The sequence below is a fragment of the Ricinus communis genome, chromosome 6 (assembly GCF_019578655.1).
Source record: "Ricinus communis isolate WT05 ecotype wild-type chromosome 6, ASM1957865v1, whole genome shotgun sequence".
NCBI lineage: Eukaryota > Viridiplantae > Streptophyta > Magnoliopsida > Malpighiales > Euphorbiaceae > Ricinus > Ricinus communis.
The window spans coordinates 18,705,020-18,723,409 of record NC_063261.1 but is presented as its reverse complement, the minus strand read 5'-3'; the positions used below and the strand labels follow the sequence as shown (position 1 = coordinate 18,723,409).

Here is an 18,390-nt window from a genome sequence, read left to right as displayed (position 1 = left end):
TTTGAGAAAGCACAGAAGGTGGCTTAGTAAAAATTCTGTGAAACCTGCAATCCAATACAAACCACAATATTCACCACCCTTCTGATAGAGGAGGACTGCCCATGCAGCAGCAATGGCTCAGATAATCAAATACAGATCCCCATTATTTTCCAGTATATCATGTTCAACCCTACTTCAAATTTATGCTTCTTCTCTTATGTTATGTTATGCCCCAAGAATCTGTAGCAGGATCCGATTCTCACAGCTCGGTTTCACCTACTCCTGTTCAGGATCCGTTCTTGATGATGTTTTTAAGCTTCTCATTTGCAGCTACAAGTTCTGCAGCTATGCCTGGTTCATTAGCAGAATGTCCTGCATCTGCAACCACCTGTCCGAAATCGTCTCAGTAAGTAATATGCCATGATCCCCGAAGAACAGCAACAAATATTGCAAAATATGCAACTAGCATATGGGATTAAAACCTGCCTTCTCCTATCATTTTATTTGGATAAACTACAACTTTCCAGCAATTTCCTACCTTTAAATCTGCCTCGGGCCATGCCTTGTGAAGATCCCAAGCAGACATCATAGGACAACAAACATCGTATCTTCCCTGCAAAATAATTCACTTGGGTGAGGTCAGACTTCAATTCCTACCTGTTCATGCAGCATAAGAAATTCTGCTAACTTCAATATCAACAGCTTTAGCAGTACTATAATGTAACTACCAAAAGAAAACAGACATAAATAAGATTTTGATAATATGGCCAGATTATAAGAATTGATCATAGTAATGGATGTTCATAATTATTAAAGCTTATCGGACAGAAATACCCAGCAGGTTATTTCCAAAGTTTGCACAGAAATAGGCCACTGAAACAAATATGCTGTCACTTAAACAGACAAAGTGACAAGTTCAAACAAAAAGAGGACATGCTAATCATCTTGAAACACTATCTAACACGAGTGATCAATCACTAAATTGATTTGCCTTATGAAAGCACTCTCTTTTCCCACTACGAAGAGAGTACATATTATATAGTGAATAAAGGCAACAAAAACACAAACCTGTACAATTGTAGCATGTATATGCCTTATTTTATCAACATTGTCCAATAGGAAAGAATCTGAAGGAAAAAAGCCCTTGTTAACAAAGTAGTGGTTTTCAATTCTTGCAAAAGCCTGCAATGGACAAGACAAATATGAGCAAAAATGTCAATATTCCAATCATCCTATATATCCAGTAAGCTGTAGAAAAGTAATTAGCTTAATCTATTTGGTGTTAATTTGTACATGGAAAGTTAAAAAAAAAAAAAAAAAGCTGAAAGATACCTAATAAATGTAGCAAACTGTGTACTAACAAATCAGTAAGCTGATTTAGATATTCACCCATGTCATTCACATTTGAGCACCCAACAGAGAACACTTTCCTATAACTTTAAATTTCTTGTGCAGAATGCGATTTTGAAATGGAACAATTGGCATTGCATAAACTCCTGAAGTATCCTTTTTCCAGTACTCAAGATTAAAATCTTAGCTAGTTAGCTTTGATAACAAAACAAGGGCCGTCAAATTTTTTCCAGCAGTGGATTGGAAGCACCATTTTTATTTATTTTATCATGGTCACCTTATAGGTAAATTACCCAATGCATAGAACGCTTATAAAGAAAACACTGCAGTATTATTGGAAATTATATGCTTGCCAAGCAGTTTGCCTTAGTCATTCAAAATCTCGTACAGATTGATGCATTAAAGTTTTTCTTTCCAACAAGAAAGTTAGAACCTTAACAGTTGACCCTAAAGTAGCTTACTGCTTACCAACGAAAAATTATCATCATCCCCTCTCTTGATGTTCTCTTCATTTGGCAGAAGATGGGCAGTCATCATTTCCCATTTGGTCCATGCTCTTGCAGCTGCAAACTAAGAAATTATGAAGGTAAATGTTTATTATTTCTACAGTAAGGACCTGATTGCATGAAATTAAGAGACATGTATGCTGCTCATTTTAATCAAATTTACACTAATGCACCAATGATTATACTGAAATCATCTATTAAGAGCAGTTTACCACTCATCGAAAATCTTACTTGTGTTTCCATATCATCAGAGTTCAACCTCTTGCTGTAAGCATCAAGGAAACATCCCCTTTCATTTTCTGGGATAAGATCTCTAAATGGCTCCCAAGCTGCATATTGGAAATATATACACAAGCCACATAAGAATACTTCTTCTTATTCATTCAGGAACAATCCAATGAAACATTTCCTCACTCCAAGTGATTGAGATTTTGGTTGTTAAAGTATTTCACTTTTTCAAGGAAGCTAACAAGCCTTTGCAAGTTCACTAAAACAGGCATATTGTTGATGATTTTAGAATCAAGGACCATAAAGTAATTTACATTTCTTAAATATCAAAGTTCACTTCGCATGTTATAAAAAATTACCTCAGAAAGGAAAACTATAACCCAAAATTCAGTTCAAAGTTCTATAGAATAGATAACAAGGGAGAATGTCTCATCATCTCTGCAGAAGGCCTTCAAAGAAATTAATGAATAACTTTATATACAGAATTACTAATAATGAGTCTAAGCCCAAGACATGCTACGCTACATAGACACCTAAGTTCTGTAAGTTTCCACACACAACCCACAATTTGCTTTTCAATCTTTTATCTTGAAATAATACAATATCAACTGTAGCATCAAAAGAAATACATTTAGCATACCATCTGGGTATATAGCAGCAGCAGCACCCTCGTAAAACCAATCAATCTCTTTCTTTCTTAAAAGAAAGATCCCTCTGAGGACCAATCCAGTAACCTTGCGAACAACATAGAAACGCCAGCAAAACAGAAATAAGTAGGACATAAGAAGAGATTCATTATTATATCTCAATGACCTGGTTTTTCATTATCTGGGAATTTCAGCAAATAAATAATGTTAAACAAAAGTAATTATGCACCTTGTTAGGGTGAGCTTGGCTATATGCAAGGGCCAGAGTACTTCCCCACGAACCACCAAATACCTGCAGAGTAGAATAAGAGTAACACTCACAATAAAACCCACCACTTAATTTAACATAAATTCCGTTCTTAGAAAAAGGAAAATCTTGACCTGCCATTCTGGAATTTGCAAGTATTCTCTTAGCTTTTCAATGTCAGAGATGAGGTCCCAAGTGGTGTTGTCCACTAAGCAAGCATGAGGCGTACTCTTTCCTGCACCTCTCTGAAAAGGGCATGATTTAGAGATATAATGAAACACATAATTTAGCATGATGGTGATTAGCAGAAACACCGACCTGATCAAATAGAATGATTCGGTAAAATTCTGGATCAAAGAATCTACGATTACTTGGTGCAGTTCCTCCTCCTGGGCCTCCATGAAGAAAGACAACTGGCTGCAATATGAGTTAATAACATGATAACCTAGTACAAGTCATAGTAAATTATCTTTCAATCATTAAAAAACAATTATAGAGGTAGCAAGAAAATGCATGGAGATATAAAAGAGTTGTTTGCAAGGAAGAAATTGCATGATCCAATTATTTCCAAATAAGTTAGATTATCATATATTAAACTAATTTTCATTTGACATCACCTTCTACATGTGATAACAACTAGGCATGTAGTCATAGGCTCAGTTGTAACTTAACAGGTACCTAGACTTTTAAACTCGTTGAAAAATATTAGGACTTTCTGGTCAGTACAGAATTCCACTGATCAGTGCAGATTCCACACTTAACTCAGCCTGACAACGCATGGCATGGCAACTATTGTCCAAGTCTTCTGTATCACCACCAGTGAGATGGTAACGTATTATTAGTAGACACTTTCTAATTGAAAGAAGACTTCTTCATTCAATTTGACAGGGCCAGTTCCCCTACAGCTTCTAAAAGAATACAAATGGATTCATTCATTCTATTGCTTTCAAATACCAACAGCAAAAACATGCAAAAGAGCAAACCTTCTCAATGACCATCATCACAGAGCGACATCAGGAAAAACAGAATTCAGCTTAGAAACAAGAATTAGAACGAAGGAAATAGAGGCCTTTATCATAAAAGCTAGTGCCTCGCTCTTCCACTTTCAGTTAACTTTAGTTTGAAAAGCTGCTGTCTAACAATTTCACTACACCAAACCAAAGTCTAAGCAATTGAACAAAACCCACTCCTAAGCACCAAACATGCAAAATTTGATTAAGAATAACAAAGAGGCAACTTTGGTCTATGATCAGTAACACGCCCTCTAGGAAAAACCAACAAAAAAAAAAGTAAAAGGAAACCAAAATGCAAAATTTTCAAAAAAGAGAAATTCAAGAAAGAGAGAACTTTAAATATGATCACTCACATGGCCACTAGGATTTCCAGACTGTTCATAATAAAGAGTATGAAGATCCGAAACCTTCAAAAACCCAGTATCATATGGCTCTATAGGTGGATAAAGATTGCGATTGAGCTCAACTTTCTCTTTACTTTGTTCCATCACTTCACTCGTCTTTAATTCACTCTTGTAACAAAGATTTCTCACACTTAACACTGAACTCTTCCTTCCTGCACAAGAAGTAGAGAAGGGTACAGGTGAATTTTCTATAACATTGTAACAAGAACTCAAAGATTTGTATAAAGAGCAAGAGAGAGAGCAAAAACGTACTGGTGGAAGAAATAGTAAGATGGGAAGATATGGAAGGGGAAGAGAAAAGAAGAGGCAGCGAAGGGGAGTGAGATGGTGGTGAAATTGTTCTAGTTAAACTGAATAAGCACATTGTTGGTGGACTGGGCATCTTTGGACTAATGGGTACTGAATAAAAACTGAATATTGACAGCTGAAGTAGATTATTGATTCTCAATTCCAAAGCCCAAATGTTCTATTGGCTTGTTTTCATGCTTGGTCTGTGTCTATGTTCTCTTTTTCTTGTTCTATTCTTTGTTTGAATGCTGATGCAATATTAAATTCATATGATTATCTACTCTTAAATTGAAAATCTGAATATTTTATTATTAATATTTAAAATGATTAATTATAAAGGAAACTTACCAATCTATATACATATATAAAAGTTGACACACATAATATGTGTTTATTTTGACATATAGGTATTATATTGATAAATAATTTTATATTTATTATATAATTAATTTATTAACTAGTAAGTTTTTTTTTTAATTTCAGAAAATAGTGTTTTAATTATATTTTTAAAATTTGATATTCTAATTATATAATGATTTCTTACTTTTTAAAATAGCATTAAATGTATGTTAGCATCAATTATATATAATTTTTAAATAGATTAATTAATATTTTAAGCATAATTCTTACACTTATTGCATTAATTTATTTTGAAATATTAAGGAGACACTTAAAAATATCTTAATTTTTTAATATTTTTTTTTAAAATATGACAAAATTAAAAAATATTAAAATTAAAATAATAACCGTAGACATGGAACACATAGGGAAATAACTAGTTAACTATTAAAATCTTCTTTGATTAGTAGAATTTTCTATGTTGTTGATTTATAATAAAAAGAAATCTTTATGATTTCAAAATTGGGTTTTCCCTTATTATGATAATATTTTTTTTAAATAATAATTTTACTATACTAGTTTAATTACAATTTATTGTAAAATCATTTAATAATGTTGATGTACCTTTGAATAATTTTAATTACAACATATCTCAAAATCTTCACATAAAAATCAACCTATTTTCCATTGTACAATAATATTTGCAAAATATTGCTTGAATGCCACATCAACTTTAATTAAAATTCTACTTAAACATGGTATTGATGATTTTATTAACTGGTAAGTTGAGTGTTTTTCAAATGACAATTTCAAAATTGAGTAATTAAGCTGAAACTTAGTGAAAAATTCAATAGATAAATACTTACATATGCATTTGCTACACATTTTGATTTCCATGAGAAAATATATTACATTTGCAAGGCAAAAACTAATGTATTCTATATGCTGAGAGCTAAATACTATATCTTGTTCTAGCTCTCCTAAATCTAATCCCAAAAACCTAATGCAAATTTCACAAGCTGAGTACTAAACTATCAAACCCCTGACATGCTCAAAACTTACAGGCTTATTGCAGCAAGTAAGCTTCAAGTGCCAAGATCAGACATGGTGCTAGTCTTCAATTTCTCATCAGGACTACTTCCGCCTTCTTTCTTGACAACAATAATGTCTGAAAGTTGATGGGATTCAGCTTCTTCCAGCATTTGAACAACGAGTCTCATTGTTGGTCTTAATGCTGGGATCTTTGCTGTGCAGTGAACTGCGATTTGCAGAACTTTAATGGCATCCTCTTTCAGCCTCTCTGAAATGTTAGAATCCACGATATCAAGTGAATTTTCTTTTCTGCTGATTTTGCTGTGAACCCAATACACAATATCCTTGTTTTCTCCAAATTCTGGTTCAGTTGGCCTTTTTCCTGTCACCAACTCCATTAGAACTACTCCAAAGCTGTACACATCACTCTTCTCATTCACCTTACATGTGTATGCATATTCTGCATACCAAAGTGCACAAAACAGTCAAATTATGCAACTAATTAGCAACAGAAAGAAAATCAATGAATTAATCTTCAAACAGCAATATCCAAATTAGTCTCCTGATTCTGTAAACAAGCAAAGAACTAATGACAGTAAGAAGGGAAATCTTACCAGGAGCCATGTATCCATAAGTGCCTGCAATCATATTACTCCATTCCCCTCCACCACCACCACCACCACCACCACCACCCTGCACAATCTTAGCAAGTCCAAAATCAGCAATTCTAGGCTTCCAGTCCTCATCCAACAGAATATTGCTCGACTTCACGTCTCGATGAATTACAGGTCTATCAAACCCATGATGCAAGTACTCCAATCCTCTTGCAGCTCCAAGTGCAATTGCATACCTCAGTTCCCACCCAATCTGTATTTTGTTACAAGAATGCAGCTGATCCCATAAGCTTCCATTAGGTAGGTATTCATAAACCAGCAGATTGCTATCCTCACTTGTGATACTACAGAACAGCTTCACCACATTCACATGTCTCACTGTACTCAATGCAGCCACCTCTGCATCATACTCTAACGACCGAAAATTCCTTTTAGTCAGCATAGCTGAGCTGCTCTGGCAACTTTTTCGATCACTCGAATGTGATGTCCAAATATGTTTCACAGCCAGTTCATTTCCATTTCTAAGCAGAACTTTGTACACATTTCCTGATCCTCCTTTGCCGATCAAATTTTCAGACTTGATCGAATCGATGATGTCCCTTTCACTAAAACTTAGTACTCTAAATGATTTCATGTCCCAGGAACTTCGCTTCAGTGGATGATTAAGATTGTTTGGTTTCGACTTCAGATACAATAAATAACCAGCAGATATGACCAAAACTAGCAACCCAGCCGCAAAACAGGATAAAAGTACTCGAAGGTGACTGGAGTTCCTAGCAGTGGATGAACAAGGTCGGATGTTCCTCAGAGTGTTGCTGCATAGTCCAGGATTCCCATTAAATCCTTCGCGAAAGACCCCTAGGGATAAAGAATTAGGTATGGGACCAACCAACTGGTTGTTTGATAGGTCAAGATTGCTGAGTCTTAGAGATGACAAAGAAACTGGTATTTGACCAGAAAGTTTGTTGGATGATAAGTTGAGGGAGTTCAAAGTAGGCAGAGATCCAAGAGTTTCTGGGATTTCCCCGGAAATTGAATTGCCAGAAAGGTTGATATCATCAAGAGAGACACATGAGCCCAGTGAGTCTGGTATAGTACCAAAAAATAGATTTCCATCCAAATGAAGACGGTTTAGTTTCTTCAGTTCACCAATATTTTCTGGGATTCTTCCAGTAAATTGATTTGAACTCAACTGGATCGAAACTAAAGAAGAAGCAGAAGAGATTGCAGCAGGTAATTCACCAGAAAATTGATTGTTGTCTAAAGCTAGTGATCCTAGAGACTTTGCGTAACCAATATCAGCTGTCAAAGGACCTTCAAATTGGTTCATGGTGAGATCAATAATAGTAAGGTTTGGCAAACCCCATATTCCAGCAGGGACAGTACCTGAAAGTGAATTGTTGTTTACTCGTAAACGATTCAAAGACTTACAGTTCGCGTAGCTTTCAGGAACTTGACCTGTGAACTTGTTCTGCAGAATAAGAAGATCAGTCATTTTGCCATTTTTGCACATGTCTGGAGGTATAGGACCTGTCAAGAAATTCTCCGAAACATCGATGTATCCGAAATCCGACCAAGAGCCTAGCTTCTCAGGAAGTGAACCGGTGAACTTGTTTCTGTAAAGGGAGAACTCCGAAAGGTACTTGAATTCGCCGAACTCCGCAGGAATTTCACCAGAGAATTGATTTTCAAATAGTTGCAAAGAAGCAAGTTTTTTCAAGGATATTAACACCCCAATCTCACCTTCAAGCTTATTTGTTGAAGCATCAAAGTTCACTAGGTTTGTGAGATTTCCCAACCCGGCCGGAAGTTTTCCTGACAAGGCATTATTATAAATTTCAAGTTGCCAGAGCTTGCTAAGCTTTCCAATTCCTTCTGGGATTTCTCCAAACAACTCATTATCAGAGAGTTCAAGATTTTCAAGCAGAGTTAGATTTGAAATACCTTCAGGAATCTTACCTTTGATACTACAGTTAGTAAGATAAAGCCAATATAACTTGTTAAACTTGATTACCTCAGCAGGAAAGGAACTCGTCGCATCAAATCGATTGTCACCAAGGCTAAGAAACTCAAGATTGGTAAGATTCTCGAGTGATTTCCAGGGAAAAGAACCTGAAAATCCACTGCCATTTAAATTCAAGATCCTCAACTTATGCAAACTAGACAAGTCAGGAACCTGTCCAGAGAAAAAATTGTTTCCCAAATCCAAGACCTGCAAGTTTCTGCAATTTCTCAAGTCATCAGTAATAACACCACGCAGAAAATTCGATCCCAAAGAAATCTTCTCCAGATATTGCAACGCGCAGATGGAACCAAAAGGAACAACACCCTGAAGCTTCTTCTCAGGAAGACTGATTTCCTTGACAAATCCATCAGCAGTGCAAACGATCCCAGTAAATTTACACACAGAGCTTTGTTCCGTCCATGAAGAGAACACATTTGTCTCCGAATCCTTGAGAGAGGACTTAAAGTTTAGAAGCATTTGAAGATCATCTGATTTGGATGGAGAAACTAACATGAGGAAAACAAGAAAGGAAAGCATCGAAGAATAACATTGCCGGAAAAATTGTGGGTCTGACATGCCGGCCATTGAGGGGTTAGGGGAGGTTTAGTGTTTCCTTTTTTTCTTTTCTTTTTTATTGCTAGTAAGAGGAGTGCAGAAATGTAAGGTTTGGCAGGCTATTAACATATTAAGCACGAGGCTGGCTTGAAATTTCTAGTTCTAATAACGTTGATTAAGAAAGGAGAATAGAACACGTAAATGCATTATCAAAATAAGGATAAATTTCTAAATATACAATTAATATATACATCATTTTTGCCTTGTGGGTAAACATACATAAAAACAGGTTTAAAATTAATGAAAGTTAGAACCACATTTCTGGGTATCTTCTGTACAGTGGGATTAATGCATGAGAGGGACAAATTCTGAAAGTCATAGACAAAGAGATGTCAGGTTGTGAAGAAAATGGAGCAGAAAGGTGGAAGATTTATGGCCGCCTACATTGACTTCTGATTATTGGGCGCCACGTATGCATATGTTTGGCCAGACACTAACAAGTACAAGGACCCAGTATGCCATCTTTTTTCTTCCTTCTTTTTTTATTTTTTCTCTTTTTCTTTTCCTTTTTTTTTTTTTAAATTTTTATTGTCATAATAGGCCACCACCGACTCCAATCACGAGTTTCTGTATTAAGCTTTTATTATTATTATTATTATTATTACTCACAATTTAATTCAACTGAAAATGAACATTTATTAATTGAACTGAAGGAGAGAATTGTTGCATGATTTCTTTTTATATTTAAGGGCCTGTGATTTTTCTATTTTTATTTTAAAGTTTTAAGGTTTTTCTTAATCTTAATACCCTTTCAGTTAATATTATTAAAGGTATTAATTTTATATTAATATAATGTAAATTTCCAACAGCAATATTATTTATTAAGTGATCAAGCTAATGAACCCATGATTAAGAAAACTAATTTTCAAACTTTTTTAATCTTAATTAAAAATATTTGGATAGTTAGTTTGATATTAAATCATTTTAATAATAATTAAAATTAATATTATATTAATATTACATCATAGATAAATGATAAAAAAATTATAATCCTTTAAGTGAAAAAGTGATTATTATGGGTACTTTTCCAATTAATATAAGAACCTAAATGCACATTTTCCTTATCATTACATAGTAAAGAAAACCCAAAAAGAAGGTTTATTTGTGAAAGGAATTGTTGAAAGTATATAAATTTCTCTGTAATCAAAGTCTGGCAAGTCAGTAAAATGGTGATTCAAACAATTATTGGAGTGATCATATGGGTCATTTTTTGTCTGGATATTAAAAGAGAAAGCATATTTGACCATGTACTAAAAAAATAAAGCCCAAAGTTTGTTTTATTATTCCTCAATATATTATTTATTGTCACATTACATAAGAGGCAAACAGTCAGTCAAAGAGTAAGTAGGAGTATGTTGCTGGCATTGGACCTCAACCAGGAAATTGCTGCACAACAGCAATGACTTGCTACAAAGGTTCTTTTTATAATTGATGGCCATTTTCTTCTATGCCCTAATGTCATATCTTCCTTTCTTTTACTTTCTTTTAAATTTAGCCATTATATGGATAGTGAATCTGTTACCAGACTGAAAATTAAGATACTCCAACTTCATAATTATAAGTATGTCCTGAATGAGGATGTGAATAGAAATGGAAATGGATAAGAATGGAAATAGAAATTATTATATTTTATTTATATTTATAATGATTTAATTTGATTTTTATGGGAATAAATTTTTTATTTTTTAAGAAAAATATGTGATTTTTTTATTGATGGAGTAATTTATAATTCTATTTTAATTTTGAAATGATTTTTTATGAACTAACGGATTACTTGAAAATCGGTAAATAAGATGCCGTATCTATTTTAAAATTTTAGATATATATATGTAAATTTATTTATAAATTTCTAAAATAACTAAGAAAGAACGTAACACAAAATAATAATAATAATTAGTGAAGGTTGTTCTGTTGCTAGATGTTCCGCTGAAGGTAATTTAAACATAATAAATAGATATTTTGATAAATTTAAGAAAAAGAATATTATATGTTATAATTTATTTTAGTCGATTGCTATCCATCGGCAAATTCGTGATAAGGTTTGTTAGCAATACAACATTCATTGTTGCTATTTATTAAAATAATTTTCGTTTTTTCAGAAATCATCGATAAATAACATCATTTTCATCATTATCTTTGTTTAAAAATTCAGTCCTTAATTTTTTATTTTTTTTTAATATATTCCAATTCAGTAATGAAATTTTTGGACATCAAATAATTAATTTGTTACCAAATTTTGTTATTTTTCTAAGAATAATTTAATACTAATTCGTGGGCATTACCATTTAAAAATGGAGAAAATTTTCATTCCTAAACTGTATTTCTGTTTGTAATAACTCTATGATATATTGTTTTAAATGTTATTGATTGATGTATGTACATTGGATATCCTAATCACTAAGTAGCCAAAATTCTATGTTCTATGAATTGTCTAGTCCAAAGTATTATGCTGACCACATAAAGAAAAAGGGAAAAAGAAATAGGCACTACTAAGATTATAGTTTTAGAGCAATCTTTTATCATTTTCATATTCTAATGATCATAATTTATGTAAATCTTTAGAATTGATAGTACTAAAAAGAATCTTAACTCTTGCATGTCTTAGTTGTGATAATAATAATAGTTATAAGAAGAACAAAATGGTTTATAATTGTAATAATAATAATTAACAATTTTATATATATTATGTGTGGTTGGTGACAATTAACCTTGTTAACCCCTTATTAAGTAATTATAGTTAAAAAAATAAAATATTTGTTTATGAAATTATTTAAAAAATCCATAATATATATAGACAGCAAGAAGATATTAATGCAATAAAATTTACAAGAAAAATAAAATAAAATAAGAATAGAACCCATATTCTTTTTAGTTTACTTATAATTTTTAAATTTACTTATATCATGAATTAATCTAACTAATATAAAATATATTGATTAGAATTTTTATAAATTAAAAAATATTATTTTAAAAATTTTAATATAAATATAAATTTAAAATTCGAATTTAAAATTTTAATTAAATTCCAACATCTGATTTACCTAATTTTTCATCATCAATTACTCCTCAGGGACCTAATAGAATACTTAGTCAAAGTTGTGTGCAAGACAGGACACCCTATTAAATGTATAAGAATAATTGATATGAAAAGAATATATCAATTTGAAGTGGAATACAGAAAAAGCTTTTCTGATGATCTTTTTTTAATTTTTTTCCCTTTTTATTGTATTAATTGCATATAATATTATTAGTGCTAATTAACTTTTGTTTGCTAGTCAATGACTTTTAAGGAATCATAATATTTTCTTTTTTGTTGTGTCCAGCTATGGGCCTTTCATTTTTCTTCCCACATTTTTAAATATATAAAAGCAAAAGTTGTATTGTAGATTATGCTAATAGCAACAAGAATATTGACAAATTTGGTTGGCAAGAATAATCATGAGTACTTTAGTTTTGGCATGAAAAATATTAAGAGGAAAAATACAAAAGAAAAATGGTAATTAGATTACAAAAGATATAGAATCCCCTTAAAATCAATTAATTAAATTATTTTAATTAAAAAACCTAGAAATAAAAAATCCAATTTTTTAATTAAATCAAAGATGATAACAAATCCATGTGCATGTCCATCAAAGAAGCAGTCACCAACTATAGATTCTCCATCTCCATGCCTTTGAATTGAAATTTCTTTTTGCAAATCATAATAATATTTTTTAAGTATGTACCCATCTCTGTTGAAGCCTATTTTTTAAGTAAGAGATAATGTTAGATGAAGTTTTGAGTTCATAAATGAAACTAACACATTTTTTTCCTCTTGTGTGATTGGAAAAAGTAATTGATTATTCTATTCAACTAAACATCAAAAGAAAGCAAAGAAAAGAAAAATGATAATAACAAGAAAAGGTGAGATCAGAAAGAGACTGGTATGACTAAGATTGTGAGAGATTCAGTGCACCTTTTACTAAAAGTACCCATATCATCTCACAGTCAAACTAAACCTGCCTGCCTATAATAGGAGGACCATATAGTAAAAGGTGAAAATTAAAAGGATTTATATTTAATATATGAGAAAAAAAAAAGTATAATTTTTAAATTCAATAAGGTCCAATGCCCCAAACTCAAATGGCAATGAGACCTCAGTCTAGTGGTTCAGGATGAGGCACCTATGGTCTAATGATCATGTATTTAAATCTTTTTAGCTTCAATTTTTTTTAGATTGTTAGATAGGTGTAGGATTTAAAAATTGGTTCTATTATAGTCATTTACATATATGTTCTATATATATGCAAAACTCATAATAAAGTATAATATATATCCAGTTTCTCTTCGCGTTAAAGATAATCATATATTTTTAAAAAAAATTAATTCAAAAGAATAGAGAACGTGCAATCAGATCTTATTAAGGAATTTTAATATACAAATATACGCAACTATCTTATTACTCAAAACGATTTATAAGATTAAAATATTTATATTATAAAATTTTAAATTTTTTTTTCTTTTCACAGAAACGACTATCATTTGTTAACTTATGTAAACAATTGAAAATTTACATATGAGACAAAGATAAGTAGTAAGTAATTATAATTAGTAAGAGATAAGTATATATGATATGCATCTTTATTTTGTGGGTTCAATTGATCATTCAATTAAAAAGATAAGTTTTTTTCCTTTTTGAATTTCTTTTTTCTTTTAATGAAGAAAATATTGTCTATTTGATAACATTTCCTATACATATCTAACCAAACACGATATATACCCAACACAAAAACTTCAACTATCTTTTTCTTCATTCATAAACTCATTGTAGTTTTTGGATAGCTCACTATGGCTATTAATCCAAGAATTTTAAGCTTTTGATTCACCTAATGGCATATAATTTTTACACGAATAATTATACTAACAGTAATCAAATGTTACATTTAATTTTATTTTTGTCATAAAATTTTAATTTATTTCATTTCAATTATTTAATTTAATAATTTAATTATTTTATCAATAAGAGAAGAATATATTATATTTTCCTCTCTTAATTACAATTTTTTGAATTTATCATTTTTACAAAAAAAATATATATATATATATATAAAATATCTTGTGGTTAGTCGTTTTTACATTTGGAGAACTATGATTTTTTTTGTAATAAAGAAGTACCATGTGATTCAGTTTTCTTATATTTTTATTATCTTACAAATTAATATTTTTAAAATTTTATGATTTAATATTAGTATAATATTTAATTTCAATAATAAAATTACTTTATAGGTGATTTACTATTAAATAAACTATCAAGATACTTCTATAATTTTGCTTTAAAAAATTATTTTATTTATTTAATATGAATTCAATGTAGTTAGTTATATTATTAAAAATATTAAATCATAAAAATTTAAAGATATTAGTCTATAGAATTGTAAAAATATAAAAAAACAAAACTATATAATATTTTTTTATTATAAAAAACAACATTCTATCTTCTTTTTGTGATATCAATTTCTCATTTATAAAAATAACTAAATTGAATGATTGAAACGAAATAAATCAAATTTTATAATAAAAAAACTAAATATAAAACTGAATAATCATTTATATTCTTATCCCAATTTCTTTTTTAATGGTAAACTAAGTTTATGGTAATTATCCATTACACTTAAAAATCAACATTATACTAGATCCATCACTGCTCTGTTGGGCCAATAAGAACTTTCTGTGCTCTAATCCAATAATATTGCAAGATGGGCTGGATAGATCATATGGCAGGCCTCTCAAAACAAAATCTGTATTTAAAACATCAAATGCTTTCATCATTTTGTGAAATAGCAACATCACTCTCTCTAACTGCCAAACCAACAACAGACATCTTAGAATATGGATGGATTCAAGAAAGAGACCAAAAAATAAATTATGTGTGAGAAGGAAAGGTGAGAGCAGAAAAGAACAGAACCTTATTTCAAGAAAATATAAGAGCCACAACCATTGAATTATCAATGGTTAGATAAGGGTTCAAGAATTTGTTTCCACAAAAAAAGGAAAAAAGAGCTCTAAAACTTTTATAAAGAATTGAACAAATATGTCTGTCAACTTCTTGCTTCCCACTCCCCATATTTTATTTTTCACATTTATCACTTTCATTTTTTATTTTCTTCTGGCTTTAAATTCATTTCCTTATTTCTTGGTTGTAATAGATTGCCATCCCAATACAGACACACTTCCACTTCTGTGTCATAACACATAGCAATGGATTCAAGTGCAGAGGCTGCCCAAAGAATTGCAAGGATTTCTGCTCATCTTCACCCTCCAAATTTCCAGGTTTTCTCTCTTTTTGGCATGCATCACTGTCAAGTTTCTAAGACTAAGCTATCTTTGTGTCATCTTGAAACTTGATAATTCTTCAATCATCTTTTTCAGTATCTTCAGTGATTCTTTAGATGGTTTAGTTTGGGTTTTGGTTTGATGCTTCAAATAATGTATCAATAGTCTGAATTGCTCATTTTCTTTATTTAGCTCTATTAGAGTCTGGTTATATCTTTTATTACTCATGCTTGTTGATTTCTTTCCGCTCGTTTTAGTTTCTTTCATTGTCTGGGAGAAATTAGGCACAAAAATTCAGGTCATTTCAGTTCTTGCAAAACCATATGATGTTGTATAGTTTCATTTCTTTCAAAATTTCTTCTCTTTCTTTTTCTTGAAATAATTGAATTCTAGCAATTATGACTTTCTGAACATGAGAATTGACTAAACACAATTCAATTGGATTTTAAGTTTATTCTTGGATTGTATTCTGAATGTTGTATGGACTGTGGCCTTTGAATAGATGGAGGGAAGTTCAGCTCTGAAAAGAGCTGATTGCAGAGCAAAAGGTGGATCTCCTGGGTTCAAGGTGGCCATCTTGGGTGCTGCTGGAGGCATTGGACAACCTCTTGCAATGCTTATGAAGATGAATCCATTGGTCTCAGTTCTTCACCTCTATGATGTTGTCAATGCTCCTGGTGTCACTGCTGATATTAGCCACATGGACACTGGTGCTGTGGTAATTATCAATACCCATTAGTTAGATTTCATATTTGTGATTGGATCTTTCTTCTATTATGAGAATTATTTTTTGTAATTTATGGAGTCAATTGTTCCTCTTGATGGGTTAGGCTATGCAGAATCTGGCAATGACTTTTCATTTGGGTTTTCAGGTCCGTGGTTTCCTAGGCCAGCCACAGCTTGAGAATGCTCTCACAGGCATGGACCTAGTAGTCATACCTGCTGGTGTGCCAAGGAAACCTGGCATGACTAGGGATGATCTGTTTAACATTAATGCTGGGATTGTCAGAACTCTCTGTGAAGGCATTGCAAAGTGTTGTCCCAGAGCAATTGTCAATTTGATCAGTAATCCAGTTAATTCCACAGTTCCAATTGCAGCTGAGGTTTTCAAGAAAGCTGGGACTTATGACCCTAAACGACTTCTTGGAGTCACAATGCTTGATGTTGTCAGAGCAAACACTTTTGTGGTATGTATTGAGACATGGGACTAGCTGTTAATGTGCATCTAGATAACCTACTTAAATGTAATTTAAGATAATGGGGCTATTGGGGCTTTCTGGTTTTCTGCCTTCTGTTGTCTTATTTATGAGCTTTCTAAATTCTATTTCATGACCACAGGCAGAAGTGCTGGGACTTGATCCTAGGGAAGTTGATGTTCCTGTTGTTGGAGGTCATGCAGGAGTTACAATTTTACCACTTCTATCACAGGTTTTATAGATTATTTGCAAAATGCCAACATGAAATTGATAACGTTACTAGCTCCATTATTTGGCACATATGCTGGGAATTGCTTGCAGAAGAATGAATTCTCAATGCACTCTTTTCAGGTTAAGCCTCCGTGCAGCTTCACCTCAGAAGAAACTGAATACCTGACCAAAAGAATTCAAGATGGTGGCACAGAGGTTGTTCAGGTAAGGCTGGACATTGGATGTGAGCATATTGTTGTTTCCTATGATACATATCCCTTTGTTGATTGTCTGCTTGAACAGCATTATGAAGCTCTTGGTTATGGCCAATGTTGAAAATTTCAAATACTACCATCTATCCATCATTTTTTGTGATATATGGCTTATATGTGTTCATTCATCAAACCCTGAATGTTTTCAACAACCAGTAATGTAACTTTCTGTCAAAAGAAGATAAGCTACAAGTCATACAAAAAGTACTCTTACAATTTTTCAGCTCTTTCTTGTAAGCTGACCTAATGTATAACTCCTAGGTTTGCAATTCCTAACGTACAAGTTGCATGAACTGCTTATAGTTTTTGCCACTTTTATTGCATTCCAGTATATTTAATTACTTTTGTAATAATAGAGTTGAGATTCTTATTGTGTCTGCAGGCAAAAGCTGGGGCTGGCTCTGCAACACTTTCAATGGTTAGCAAATTTCATTCGTCCAATTTAAACTTTAGTTAAAAGCTTGATTTGAAAGGTTCTAATTCACTTTTATGTTGAAAAAATAAAATCCTCATATAATAAGTACAGGCATATGCAGCAGTGAAATTTGCCGACGCGTGCCTTCGAGGTTTAAGAGGAGATGCTGGAATTGTTGAATGTTCATTTGTAGCCTCTCAGGTACATTTTTGAGTTCCTTTCTGTGATCATATTCCCATTGATCCTATTTGAACTTTTTCATAATCGAGCATTTGGTTTTGTAACAGGTGACAGAGCTCCCGTTCTTCGCAACCAAGGTACGGCTTGGCCGTAATGGAGCTGAGGAAGTCTATCAACTTGGTCCCTTAAATGAGTATGAAAGGTATGAATATAAACATTAACAAAAAACTATGGTTCTTGATGTTGGCACAGAAGCGTTAGAAAATAATTATTCTATTTATTTACCATCAAATAACAGAATTGGGTTGGAGAAGGCGAAGAAAGAGTTGGAAGCAAGCATTCAGAAGGGAATTTCTTTCATCAAGAAATAGAAGAGCTTTGTCATGTAAATTATATTAGTTTATCATATATAGGGAACCTTGTATGATTTTGTTTTGAAAAGGGCAATCTTCTTGTGTCTTGACTTTTTCGAAATGAATATTTCCAATAAAGTTCAGCTGATATAGACATCAGAATTCATGCTTTTTCAATCTTGACA

The 18,390-nt window shown here is 32.0% G+C and overlaps 3 protein-coding genes across 3 annotated transcripts; 1 reads left to right on the top strand and 2 right to left on the bottom strand.

Moving 5' to 3' along the window:
* On the bottom strand, window positions 1-4,829 carry LOC8258690 (proline iminopeptidase). The gene is made up of 11 exons (XM_002521993.4): window positions 4,627-4,829; window positions 4,324-4,526; window positions 3,276-3,374; window positions 3,092-3,202; window positions 2,940-3,002; window positions 2,704-2,797; window positions 2,067-2,164; window positions 1,798-1,899; window positions 1,048-1,161; window positions 518-592; window positions 1-367 (listed from the first exon to the last, which is right to left on the bottom strand). The coding sequence occupies exons 1-11, from the start codon at window positions 4,754-4,756 to the stop codon at window positions 266-268; spliced, it is 1,191 nt and encodes a 396-aa protein (XP_002522039.3). The 5' UTR covers window positions 4,757-4,829; the 3' UTR covers window positions 1-265.
* A 995-nt stretch (window positions 4,830-5,824) lies between these two features.
* On the bottom strand, window positions 5,825-10,039 carry LOC8258688 (receptor-like protein kinase 7). Its single transcript, XM_002521992.4, has 2 exons — window positions 6,648-10,039; window positions 5,825-6,493 (listed from the first exon to the last, which is right to left on the bottom strand). The coding sequence occupies exons 1-2, from the start codon at window positions 9,235-9,237 to the stop codon at window positions 6,087-6,089; spliced, it is 2,997 nt and encodes a 998-aa protein (XP_002522038.2). The 5' UTR covers window positions 9,238-10,039; the 3' UTR covers window positions 5,825-6,086.
* Window positions 10,040-15,380: 5,341 nt separating this feature from the next.
* On the top strand, window positions 15,381-18,375 carry LOC8258689 (malate dehydrogenase, glyoxysomal). The gene is made up of 9 exons (XM_025157882.2): window positions 15,381-15,576; window positions 16,082-16,297; window positions 16,452-16,766; window positions 16,918-17,007; window positions 17,127-17,210; window positions 17,640-17,675; window positions 17,784-17,873; window positions 17,960-18,054; window positions 18,151-18,375. Exons 1-9 carry the CDS (start codon window positions 15,505-15,507, stop codon window positions 18,221-18,223), a joined length of 1,071 nt encoding a protein of 356 aa, XP_025013650.1. The 5' UTR covers window positions 15,381-15,504; the 3' UTR covers window positions 18,224-18,375.
* The last annotated feature ends 15 nt before the right edge of the window (window positions 18,376-18,390 follow it).

What these genes read in the sequence shown, in the direction of transcription:
- LOC8258690 (XM_002521993.4), bottom strand. Translation starts at nt 4,756, where the DNA reads ATGCCCAGTCCACCAACAATGTGCTTATTCAGTTTAACTAGAACAATT. An exon ending in CTGGAAATCCTAGTGGCCAT is followed by an intron (nt 3,375 to 4,323) that starts GTGAGTGATCAT and finishes CTCATATTGCAG; the next exon opens with CCAGTTGTCTTTCTTCATGG. An exon ending in GGCCCGAGGCAGATTTAAAG is followed by an intron (nt 368 to 517) that starts GTAGGAAATTGC and finishes GATTTCGGACAG; the next exon opens with GTGGTTGCAGATGCAGGACA.
- LOC8258688 (XM_002521992.4), bottom strand. Translation starts at nt 9,237, where the DNA reads ATGGCCGGCATGTCAGACCCACAATTTTTCCGGCAATGTTATTCTTCG. An exon ending in TTATGGATACATGGCTCCTG is followed by an intron (nt 6,494 to 6,647) that starts GTAAGATTTCCC and finishes TTTGGTATGCAG; the next exon opens with AATATGCATACACATGTAAG.
- LOC8258689 (XM_025157882.2), top strand. Translation starts at nt 15,505, where the DNA reads ATGGATTCAAGTGCAGAGGCTGCCCAAAGAATTGCAAGGATTTCTGCT. An exon ending in GTGGCACAGAGGTTGTTCAG is followed by an intron (nt 17,211 to 17,639) that starts GTAAGGCTGGAC and finishes TTGTGTCTGCAG; the next exon opens with GCAAAAGCTGGGGCTGGCTC. An exon ending in GCTCTGCAACACTTTCAATG is followed by an intron (nt 17,676 to 17,783) that starts GTTAGCAAATTT and finishes TAATAAGTACAG; the next exon opens with GCATATGCAGCAGTGAAATT.